The sequence below is a fragment of the Equus asinus genome, chromosome 8, assembly GCF_041296235.1.
Source record: "Equus asinus isolate D_3611 breed Donkey chromosome 8, EquAss-T2T_v2, whole genome shotgun sequence".
Lineage (NCBI taxonomy): Eukaryota > Metazoa > Chordata > Mammalia > Perissodactyla > Equidae > Equus > Equus asinus.
The window spans coordinates 9,667,093-9,680,002 of record NC_091797.1 but is presented as its reverse complement, the minus strand read 5'-3'; the positions used below and the strand labels follow the sequence as shown (position 1 = coordinate 9,680,002).

The 12,910-nt window shown below is 37.5% G+C and overlaps 1 protein-coding gene across 3 annotated transcripts in view; it reads left to right on the top strand.

Moving 5' to 3' along the window:
* The window catches only part of PRIM2 (DNA primase subunit 2), a 334,584-nt gene extending 321,902 nt beyond the window's left edge, over positions 1-12,682 (top strand). For all 3 annotated transcript variants that reach the window (XM_070514633.1, XM_070514634.1, XM_044776918.2), the window contains 2 exons: positions 4,172-4,240; positions 12,066-12,682. In XM_070514633.1, coding sequence (XP_070370734.1) covers positions 4,172-4,240; positions 12,066-12,290 — 294 coding nt within the window. In that variant the 3' untranslated portion in view covers positions 12,291-12,682. The remainder of the gene's footprint in view (positions 1-4,171; positions 4,241-12,065) is intronic.
* Positions 12,683-12,910: the final 228 nt, after the last annotated feature.

The following is a 12,910-nucleotide window of genomic DNA, read 5'->3' as shown; positions in this document are numbered from 1 at the left end:
GCACTGTCGGAAGGGACTGTTGCCTGACCGCATCTTCATTCTGGCTCCTCTACAGAATCTTTGTTTTCTTTTAAAGATTTTAATGTCATATTCAACGTATGACTCTAACAAAAAATATATATATAAATAAGCACATTATGAATTAACTCCCTATATGCCACCCCCTCAAAATAATCATATTAAAAAGAAAACAAGGTTAGGTAGGTAAGTTCAAAATTAACGCATTGTGAAATATTCCCACATCCAGTATTTCTTCATTCTTGAGAAAACATCAAAGAACACTTTCACTTTCAAAGGAAAGCACACCACTCTTGGTTCCACTCTGATAGCCTTCTCAGGGTCACCGTGTTCTGGCTGTAAGTCAAGCACACTGTCCACAGCCCTGAGACATGGCCTCTTCTGTGCTTAAAAAAAAAAAAAAGTTCCTTGAATTACGACGACACAAAAAATTTAAATTCTAAATGAGACCAGCTATTCCTAACACGCTGAGTTTCAGGAAGTGAGGATGGCTCAGGATTTGTACTCATCGTGCGTTCCCGCCATCACTGCAGAACCGCGCCTGTCCTGCCTCGCTGGTGAGCAGGGGCCTCTCAGCATCTCTGCATCAGCACGGAAGTGGTTCCCTTCCAGGGGTACAGAAAACACACCGGAGAGAATTTAGCTTTTATCCCAAATTCTGTTCCACAGAGTCTGCCTCAGGCATCTGTCCTTCTTGGATTTGGCTGTTTCTTTTCCATGTGCCTATTTTTGCTTCTGTTTCACAAACTGAATTTTAGGGTCTTGCTCATACCTCAATTCTCCTTTCCCCTCCTTTAGTTTTTAGCTTTGTATTTCCTGCCTTAGAGTCCTCTAACCCCTCAGCAAATTGCACCAGCACCATCCTCAAAATAGACATACCTGTAGAATATCTTTATGGTGTTTGCCAGTGATGTTTTCATCAGAAAATTTAAGAAAATAAGATGCAGGAAAGGTCCGTCAAGTCGTACTCCATATACACATGGTAGCATATCAGAATCACTTGTGGAAATTTTGAGGTCCATAGAGGGGGTGTGCATCTAAGATGCTGCTGGCTCTGAGAGACTTCAGGGGTCATACTCGTGTTGCTGCATGAAAAGCATCTGTTAATCATATTTTGGCCTTTTACATTTATTTTACATGCTAGGTTGTTACTTATATATTGGCATTTTATTGAGTTGTAAATCTAGTTAGTTTTATTTGGGAAATCAGTCAGGGTGGGGAGGGGTTGAGTGATAGGTAATGCATTACTCCAGAACATTGGGGAATAGGTTCCTGTCGAGCATTTTCATGTAGAGCAGCTGATTTCAAAATAGCTCATGGCCGTTAAGTGGGAAATTCTTCTCTCTCCAGATCTGACCACTTCTCACCACGACTGTTAGCCCCTGGTCCGAGCCTCCGTTGTCAAGCCCTGCACTCCTGTCATGAGCCCCAGGGTCTGCCCCCGCCCCCTCGAGTCTCTTCCCCACACAGCAGGCAGAACGGTCCTGTTAAAAATGTTAAGTCGGTTCCTGTCATGCCTGTGCTTAGAACATTACAGTAACTCCCCACTTAACTCGGAGAAGAAGCCAAACTTCGTTCGTTGCTCCACAAGACCCTTCTCTTTCTCTTTTCCTTTATCTCCTTAATGTAGATCATAATGTGAAATTAAAGTGTATATTTTTATAAGTTGTTGGGTTTTTTGAGTAATGTTTCACTTTTTCTATCTCAAATTAAAAACATATTTTTTATATTCCTCTTAAGGAAAACAAGATCATGAAGTTGCATACAATTTTTAAAATTCTTAATTCTTTTTGCAGTAAATGGCCCTCCCTAGACAGACAAGAGGATAAATTTCGTCATATCTGAAATGAAGATTATAATACCTCCCAGTAATACCTAATCGCCTCAAAGCAGTCTTTCTCTTAGATTTCTCCTATTAGCTCATTTCTTGTCCCCCATAGCTCCATTACTTGGTGTTCTTTCTCCTTCCCTAGCTTCTCTCCTCAGGCCTAAATTTGTCTTTCTTTGAATGCTTTTTCAGCCAGTGAAAAACACTCTACAGTCATTTTTTTCCCATTATACCTTTACTATGTGCAGAGACTTTCGTCCACTCAAATACGCTGTGACATGATCGGTAAAGTTGTTTAAGGATAGATGGTTAAATGATTTATTTACGGATGTGCAAGAAAATTTCAAATAAAAGCTCTTCCTGGAAAGATAAAGCAAAAAGTAAGAGGAAAAGTAAATGATTTTGTTAAGGAAGTGCCTTCTCTGGGAGTGGAGCAGGGCATGGGGTGGGGTGGAGGGATTAGTATGTGATTAATCTAAATTTAATTTTTTTGATGGAACCTAAAATTTCAGATAGGTAAATCTACTTTTCTCCCAATCTGCAGCTTATGTCAATTTTCCTTAATAACTTTTACATATATGTATATCACCCAACTAGATATTTTTATTAGTATCTTTCTTATAAATATTTCTTCATAGCGTGTTTCCCAAATATGTATATTAGATAGTTTGTGTATAATGCTACATATTTACTTTGCAAGGAAGCTATTTAAATATATTACTTCTATTTTATGTAGAGATAAAGAGAGAATAAGAAATGTATCTACATTTGGATTCTTTCTTTAACATAAAAGGAACTTATTATATACCACATAGTTGAGCTTTTTGTTTATTTCTGTGGATTCATTTTCTCTTCAGGTGATTTATGACATCATTTAAACAACTTTATGTTTGAAGTCTTTGCTTCTCCAAAATTGTGATTCACAGATATTCATAAATTGGTATCATTGATGTTTGCCAATAATCAATTGCAGGTTTATTTCAACACAGTTTGAATTCTCTGTGTAAAAACATTGGCAAATATGAACTCAGGATATTAGAACTATTTGGAAAACTTTGTGACTTTATTCATTTTTAAAAATTTCTAGTCATTCCTTTTAAATTGATTTTTCATTTTTTGTCTAATAATTCAAGAAAAGTAAATAGGTCACATAGGCAGAAGGGCAGGATCCTGGGTGCTATGATTGGTTAGCGTTTACCCAGGTCTTTCACATAGGATTTAATAAAAGGTGACCTGAAATTCACAAATGTAATCTATAAGCCACTCAGAGAAAAACAATTGGTTTAAGCACAATCTTGTCACTATTATATGATGCCTGTTCTGCAACTGTAATTTTTTTGTGTATCTGTCAAAAGATGTAAGCTATATTCAATAATGAGGATAGCAAGAATCCGAGAGTTCGTGCACATTTCTTTTTGTCATAGGAAGGTCAGCCTTTTGCAAAGTGATAGAAATTAACATTTCTCCAGAATTGTATTTCCCTCTCGTTTGAGGCTATCTTTTAATTCCAGCATTTTACTGTATTTGATAAACAGGCCAAGTATACATTTTATTTATTTGGTGGGGAGGTGATGAAACTTTACAAATTTCAACTGGCATTGCACTTTGCTGATAAGAAGGGGAGTTTGCACCACTGTGAAGAGATTACATGAAGTAGAATTGGAAAGCAAATTGTATTTACAAAAGATAGGATGATGTTCCTAATAGGTGTTCAGAATAGACTATTCGCTCTCATATTCTGCTGAGCTTTACTAGAAATAACTTCATTTCAAAAAAGGACAAATCTGATTGAAGGTAAAAGCATTCCCTCTCCACAGATACTCATCCAAAGGGTTTACATTTAAATTTTCCTGAGGTGCACGCAGCTGTATTTTATGCTGTATCTGTATAAACTGGTAATGTGGAAAATAAAAATCTAAATAGTATACCTGATTGTTCATGCACCAACTATTTAGATTACTAGATTTGTATCTACAGTTTTGAAAGAGATGTTGCAATATGACGTTCTGACAATAACTGTCAAAATCATAATGCTAGGATCTAATTTCAACTTGTTGTCTAGGTAAAGTTATTGAAATTCACAGTTCGCAGGTCAGAAAGATCACTTACTATCTCTTGTCATCTTTGGTTTAATGCTGACCCAAACAGCTACTGTATAATGTCAGAATTATCACAGTGTTCAGGCTGCAGAAGTACAACATGCTACATGATTTCATACATTTCCTGTCTGGAATGAAGATTATGAAAAGGCCAACAACCATGAGCTACTGTGGTTTAGGAAAAACAATTCTTAATTTTTCTTTCTCTTTTTCCCATTCATTTTAGATTTTGGATTTAGTAAAGGGGACACATTACCAGGTAGCCTGTCAGAAGTACTTCGAGATGACACATAATGTAAGTACATTTTTAATCTTTATAGCCTTGGTCTTTGTCTTTTGTTACTCCATGTTTCATTCAGGGTTTTTAGCTGCAGCATGAGAAACTACTCTAGCCATTTTCAACAGAAAGGGGTTTATTATACGGTACTAGCTAGCTTATAAAATTTATAGAAGGGCTAGAGAATCAAGCCTGGATGCTACAGAACCAGGAATATTGTAACTGGGAGAAGCTGCATCCTGAGAAAACCCGTCTTCGCTACAGCTGCCACCCACCACTCCACATCTAGGGGTGAGACTGAGGGTCGGTAAACTTTTTCTACAAAGGGCCAGGTTGTAGAAATTTTAGGCTTTATGGTCCATATACTGTCTGTCACAGCTGCTCAGCTTTGCTGTTGTAGGGCAAAAGCAGCCATCCACAGTACGTAAGGGCAGAGGCCTGGCTGCGTTCTGGTAGAACTGCATTTATAAAAGCAGTTAGTGGGCTGGATTTGACTCAAGGCCTCAGTTAGCCAACCCCTGGAGTAGATCTAGAACTTTCGTCACTGCTGCCCAGAAGAACCAAAGGCTTTTGCCATCTTCCTTGCAGAAAATCTGATTCTTCAACTTACGGCTGCCACCTCATGTTACCCGAATCTGCTTCCCAAGTCTCGTGTTTACCTGCATGGCAGAACCTAGGTTACACGGTGGACCCTCAACTGAAAGGAGTCAGGGAAATGTGTTTGGTTTTTATCTTGCCAGCCTCCTTAGTACGAGAAGGCCTACTAGAAGCTTCTGAAAGATGTAGAACAAAGGTCACAAACTCAGAGGCCTACAGAGGTCAGGCAAATAACCCAAAAAAGTGAAGCCGGCTGAGATTAACACAAGAGAGTCTGGTAGGAACTGTGGTACACTGAAGAATTCGTGTCCTATTAGAGGCATTCACATTGGTAAGTTTTAAGACCCTGTGCAGGCCGACAGAACCCATCTGTAGGTCAAATTCAGCCCACCAATCCCCAGTTTGCAACCAGTGATCCTGATGATGGCTTCCTAACCTAGGACAGATGTCCGAGAATGCACTGGGCGGTCCATGCACCTCTTGAAACATTTGTTTGCGTGTACGTGTGTACATTTTTCTTTTTTGGAGTCTTTGGTATTTATCAGATTTCAAAGGGATCCATATCCGTCCCAAGAAAGATATTGCATTTATTGAATTCATCATCAGCTACAATGCTATGCTAAGTTTTATAATCGTTTTCATGTTTTCTATTTAGTTTGCATGAAATAATTTTTCTATTGTGGTTCTATAGTTGCAGAATTTCTTGGTAAAATATTTCATAGGGAAAATATATCCTATAATATTACCAATAATGATGAAAATAATAATATCAGCCAACATCTATAGAACCCTTAATGCACGCCAGGCACAGCACTAAGTACTTCGGGCACATTAGCTCTTTTCATTCACACCGCAGTACTATTGCTAGGTACTGTTTTAGCCCCGTTTCTGAATAAAGCTTAGAGCAGCTGAACAACCTGTGTAAAGTCGTACTGCTCTTAAGGGATGGAACTCAGATTTGAACCAGGCTGTTGAGTAACTCATCTAAAGCTTATAAGCCTAACCATGACTCTGCTGTTCTGTAGTATCTGGTACTGGATTTGCAATAATGGCTGTTGGGGTCTTGAGCATTTTTCTGTCCAGATCCATGATCCAACTTTCATAGTTTACATTAAAAAAAAAAAACACATAGTGGTTCTACATGACCGTGACTGGCCCGAGGCACCACAGCTGGTTAATGGGGGATCTTGAGCTAGAACCTTGGTCGATGGCGGGCCTAGTCCTCTTTCTCTCACCCCTAAATGCTGAAAATACGGTTCTTATTTAAAAAGAAAGAATTTGTTTTTACAAAATTTAAAGAACTAAGCATCAATAAAATAATAAACAACAACAAATTCTCATTAATTTTATCAGAATAGGAATCTCTCCAGAAAAGCCACGTTTGATATTTTCAGCACCAATTTTGCATGACTCTTTCCCTTGAAGACTGTAGTCCCTAATTTGCTTGCTCAGCTTGAGAGTTTTCATTCCATGCATGTTCTTAATTAGAAAGGCCCACAAATAATGAAGGGGCCTCAGAACTTCCACAAGTTGAGGTCTTTTATTCAGCCTCTTCCCTTTTTTTGTGTTATAAAAATTAGATTTAAACATTGCATCTGTGACATAATCGCTAAAAAGTAAGAAATATATTTTTTTAGTTCTCAAATCTGTGTTTGTAGTATCTGGCTTATTGATTATTCCTGTAAGAGTATTACTGCTATTGCCAGTTTTTAAAACTTGCCTTAGATTAATGAAGATATTGAAAAAACATGTCTAAATCCTCCCATATATAGAAATTGTCTAACTTAAACCACACGTAAATCAATGAAATAAAAAGCCTGTTCGTATTCACTAGATGTCTCATTATAGATTTTTAGATGTGAATATCTTTTCGTTAGTTTTTCTAATTTGATTTAAAAATAGAATCTATTTTTATTGTCAGGCTTCTGCCATCCTGCCTGCTGTCCCCCTCACTCCCTAGAAAAAATCCAGTTTGTTTTCCCAAGGCCTGTGATCAAACTCACTTTAATGAAGTTTTGAAACTGAACCGGTTCACGGAGAGTATTTGCAGCAGCACAGTGATCATTCCATATGGCTGTTTTGGTAATACCGGCTGCCTCATTATATGCTGTCATTGCAAAACCTCTTGATTAAAAACCTGAATATCCCATAGGTAACACAATATTGCTTCTATTCCTTCAAAATCTACCTTTACTAGGCAGAAATATGAGACCTGTGTTTGTGTGAAGGTCATTGTCTGCAAAATGTGTTGATTCCAAGCAAATGTTTGCGAGATACTCACTTACTATATGTCAGAACTGGCCTGCTTAAAACCCGTTTTCCTCAGTATTTTTAGGGAGCAGTGTTTTATACCGCAGTGTATTTTTTTCTTTTCGGCATACTCCATATGTGTAAATGAAAACACTAGGCCTTGTGTAGGTTAGCCTCTGAATTTTAATTGAAAATAGTTTCTTTAGAAATAGTCCTCTTTAGGCGCTGAGTCATTCAGGAAACTTTTCCAAAGAGCTGAGCATAATTTTTTCTCCACTGTATAAATCTTTACAGAAATCTTGTTAAAATCAATCACACATTTTCCTGCAGTCTTGAACAGGATATACGAAATACAGTTAAGCTATTTTGTAATAACTCAGGGTCATTATCTGGGCTAGAAGCCACATCATCTCTCACTTGGATCAGTGCAGTAGCTGCCATCTCATTTCCCAGCGTCTACAACACATGCACCATTCCAATCTTTGTCCTCCACACAGCTGCTAAAGTGATCTTTAAAACAGAATACTCTGATCATTTCACTAACCTGCTTAAAAAACCTTAAAAGGCTTTCCCATTGCCATCTTTCTTAAGATGAAATCCAAAATTTATAATGTAGCCTATGAAGACCTCCATCCCACCCCCTTCATCTAGACTCCAACTATATGATCTTGTTTCAGATCCTTTACAGCACTTATGACTTCCAAACTAATGTGGCAGAATGAAAATGCATCACAGAATTTCCCTCTCACAATATTAACAAAATGTACAAAACATAAAAAAACCATTAGCCACAAAGAAAAACAGCCCCAATAGTAACCAAATAAGAAAAAAGGCAAGGAAAAACCAGATTTGCAGCCGACAAAATCGTAAAAATTTCCACTTAATAGTTCCAAATCTAGAATGAATAAAACTGAATGTTCCTGTCTTTTTTTAATGAGGAGTAAAGGAGACAGCTACTGACTCTTAAACAGAAGTAGTGAAATGGGAGATTTAGATGTGGATAATTCTCTTTCTCTCTTTTTTCTAATTTGATTTTAAAGTAAAATCTATTTTCATTCTGTTTGGTTTATTCTCCTTCCTTTCACCCGAAGAAACTCTTAAGTTTATTTTCCTGAGCAAGAGGAAAGGAAACTGAATGGTGACCAATTACACTTCCTTCAGCTAAAACTAAAAGTGAAGGAAAGAAGGCACTCAAAAGACAACCCATCCTAGAAGAAAATACACTCTAGTAAACAGAAGGAAACTCTTCATAATTTCATCATGCTGTCAAGCAACTTAATAGACCACACGTTCAGTAAAATAAGCTTAACAAAATGAGTTAGGAAAGGACAATCACAGACGTAAGAGGGAAAGTTGAGAAACATAACATCATCCAGAACCATGGTACAGGCCCTCATTTCACAACCCGTGCCACTGTCTTAGTTGGTTAATGAAAATGTTAATTAAAATGGGGAATCATTAAAAATAAGTACATTCCGTAAACATATTTTCAGGTTAAAACATTTAAATGTTTATTTGCTAATCTTTTGATCTAAGGGCAAGGTCTTTCATTTGAGTATAGTTTTGGGATTGGAATTCTATTTCATCTTTTTCTTCTTAAACCGTATCTGTAATACACCATTGCCAGTTTGGGTTTCTTTAAGGTGGAAAAGGAACTCATGATACATACAAAGCAATATGTTTTTTTCCCTATCCTTTTGAGAATTCAACTTTTTTTTTAAGTGATTTGCCTTGCTTGAGTCTTTCCCAAAGCATTTAATTTAGATTTCATGGAACCAACCAACTCTTTATTTTTATATTCATATTTCTTTGGTTTTCCCCATAGCAACCTTATGACATAGCCACTATTATTGTCTCCATTTCATCGATGAGGAAACTGAGGCTTATAAAGATTAGCAGATTTGAGTTGGTCCACGTTGAAGTCTAATAATTCAGTTTAATCCAGAGAGTCATCTGTGATGATAGATATATTGAAATTTTAACAACTTGAAACAAGGTAGAGAAAATCCTCAATATGTAATTATAGCACAAGGTGCTAGATTCTTTTTGCATGAAATCATACCACTATTTTTTTCATAATCTTTATAGCCAAGTTTCACGCTAGAAATAATATTGATAATGATATGATTGCAAGTTTGACTTTGCATAAAACCTCTTAAAACAGATTTCAGAACAACTAAGTGATCTAGCCAAAAAGCCTGAATTCTCCTTCAGACAAAACCAGTTAGTAGTTCTGTATAACTTTCCATAAACCATGTAATCTGTTTAGGCCTAGTTTCCTAGTCTGTACAAGGAGGAGGTTCAACTTAAAGGATCCCCAAGGATTTTCTAATCTCTAATGTTCTCTCTTTATAAAACAGGAAGCCTCTGATTGAGGTGTGCTAAGCAATAAACTTACTTTTCATGAAACTCTTTGTAAAATGCAAACTTTATGTTTTATCTCCCAGTTTTTAATGAATTGAATGAAAACTCAAATAAAATAAAGAAGTTCTCAAATGACTCCATTATTAATAAAAATTGTAGATATGTTGTAAAACATTTTGAAATTAAGCAGCAAAGTAGCAAATAAAAGTTTGTTCTTAGTGATCAGGGTAATAACTCTTAAAATAAATCAGTCTCTACACTATCAATGTGCTCTACACTAAAGTCACTATAAAATCATCAGCCCAAGATGTACTAAGAGCTGACTAAAGAAAATCAGGACTCCTGGGGTACTCAAGTAAGTATTACCAGAAAAGACTTTGTTTCTGCCTATTGGTCCACTTGTTAGGAGGATTCGTTCTCGACCATGACGAGAACTCCTTTAACCCTCTACTAATCAATTTTAATCTACCCTCAGACTATATACACAGCTCTAATCACGTCACCTCCCTTCTTCAGGATTTCTAGTGACTCCCTGCTGCCTGCAGAATTCCGTCTGGACTACTTACCCTGGTTTTCAAGGCTCTCTGAGGTCTGGCCCCAGCCTGTCTTTCCAACCTCATTTTCTGTTATTCCCTTCTCTATGCCTTTCACACCAGGCCATCTGAACTCTTTGCTTTCCCTGGACATTCCCTCTTTACTGTGCTCATGGGGTCCTGCTGCTTGGATTGCCCTTGACCTCATTATCCCAGCTTTTGACTCTCCCCTTCTTTCCAGATTCAACTCATACAGCACTTCCCTAGCAAAGCCTTCCTTGCATTTCCCTCTAATAGCGAATATAATAGGGCTTTATCTGTGGCCCTTATCACTTCTTCATTCTTGACAGAGCTTTTTAAGTATGTGACCTTCTAGACTGAAATTTTCTTTAGAGTTTGTCAATCAAATGCGTTCTTGAATGCTGAAAAACTATTAGTTCATAACATGGCCTCGTCATAGTAAGTCTTCAAGTAATATGTGAAATGTCTGATTGGTATACACTGGTTAGTTCTGGGCTCAACTGACCAAATAATTTTAGATACCTACTGTGTGCAAGTCACTTCAGTACAAAGAGTGAGACATAAAAATGTTGATAAATATAAGACAGGTGAACAAAAGAAGTGTAATCACTTCTCGGCTTATAAAAAATATAGAGTGAAAATACCCCCTAACGAAAAAAAAGAGCAGACTAAGTAAGTCAAGCAAAATGATATTCTTTGTGTTGTCAACCCCAACTGCAGAAGACAAGGAGGCCAGGTTGACTGTTACATGTGATCAACTCAGTGTGACCCACTGGTTGAATGTGAAAAAGTGACTCATGCAGGAGGTTCCCATTCAGGAGACACTTCCTTGTAAGTGTTGTCTTGCTGTCATGTCACACCCCAATAGAGAACACCACGAGCTGGTAAAGGTTGACATGTTTTAAGGAATGAATACAACATAAAGTTATTGACTTTGACACAAGGATGTGGCAACAGAGCACACTGGTTGTGAACATGGACTCTGCTAATTCATATCCCATCTCCAGCCCTGCCAGGATATGATCTTGTGCAAGTTACTTAAGCTCTCTCTTTTTCAGATACCTCATCTGGAAAAGTGGAAAAATATTGATAGTCTACCCTCAGGGAGCTCTTATGGGTGTTAACTGAGTATATACATGTGTGTGAATGAGTGTGTGTGTGGTTATGCCAGTTAGAATAATGTCTGGCACATAGTAGGTATTAAGTAGCACATAGTAGGTATTAAGTAAGTGCTTGCTACTATTAAGAAATATATTTTTGTTCACCATTAGTACATTTTAGAATCAAAATTTACAAAAAGTAGTGCTTGCTGAATCTTCAAATACAAAAAGTATTGAGACCTTCATAAAAGCTTATTGAGTATTAAAGGCACAGAGTAATGGGTAATCTGAAATGCTATTCACAATTTAAGTTGAGTACTAGTATTTAAGAAAAGAGAACGTGGTCATGTTTGCATTAAGCCACAATGAAAATTACAAAAAGAAAAAGATTTTCTATAAAAAGTAAGACCAGGGAAAGCCCAAGATTTGAGTGAAGAAATTACATTAAATTAGGTTGCTTTTTCAGAGTTCGTATTATACTAAATGGGAGTGCATATGCCAGACTTATAAATAAGCTCTAAAATATCAGTGGTATCAGAGACCAGTTTCAAAGTTGTATCTGTGTTTATATCCATTCTCTGTGATTCTAGAATGTTTAAATATCCCCCCTCCTTTTTTTTTTAACAAGTATTTATTGACTGACAATATGCCAGGCATTTTGCTTGGAGCTGCCTTTGAGCCATCTGAGATGCTGAGCAAGAGTTGGATATGGAACTAGGGTTGGATAGGGGACGGGAGCTAAGTGCGGAGGTTTGGGCTGGAAATACAAATGCAGGAGCCATTCGTGTTCAAGTAATAGTTGAAGCTCCCGCTGAATGAAATCGTGTAAGTAGTGGATTCAGTGTTACGAACGGGAACTGCTGGGATCTGTGTTTCAGATATTAAATAAGTTTTGAATGAGGTCTGGATGGCTCGTGAAGCCCTGTGTTTATGCTTTTGCTGTGTATTAATTCGATACGCATTTGCCTCCCTGCACAGGTGGATGATTGCGGCTTTTCTCTGAATCATCCTAATCAGTTCTTTGTCGAGAGCCAGCGGGTTCTAAATGGTGGTAAAGACATCAAGAAGGAGTCCATCCCACCAGAAACTCCTCAGCCCAAACAAAGTGCCCAGAAAACCAAGAATGCCTCGTCTGCCCTGGCCTCTCTAAATTCCTCTCTGGAAATGGATATGGAGGGACTAGAGGATTATTTCAGTGAATGACGCTTGAGCAGTTAGCAACCCTTCTTCTTCAGGAGCTTTCATTTCCTATTTTTAAGATGCTGCCTTTTTCTTATTTAACCTTTTTGTCCACTGCCCCCTCCACCCCACCCCAGGCCACCCACATGTACACACACTTCATAGGAAAACAGGCTTCAGGTAAAAACAAAGACCTCCATTGCATTTTGCTTTAACAAAAGGGAAGAGGAAGAATTTCTCTTCAAATCCAACACTCGAATGCTGTGACGTAGTCCTGTTTTAGGAGCTAAAACAGCTTTCCAGACTGATCACTGTCCCTTAGATACAACAGGACGGAAAATGACTTTAACCCTTATCACTAATTTTGACCTAATCCTTTTCTGGACCATTTTTTTGCTAATAAATATCAAAATGTATATGTGTGTGTGTGTAATTGCAATAGTCATATTAGGTCATAACAGGTTGGACATTACCTAAGTTTTTAAAGTGAAATTTTGGAATATCTAACACACTGCCAATCACCAATGAAGATTTTAAACTCTTTTTTCTTTTTCTTTTCTCTGTTGAGTTGGCCATTTGTGGTTATTCCACATCAGCAAGGAGAACTTTTGCCCCTCTGAGTGGCAGCAAACTCCAGTGAAATG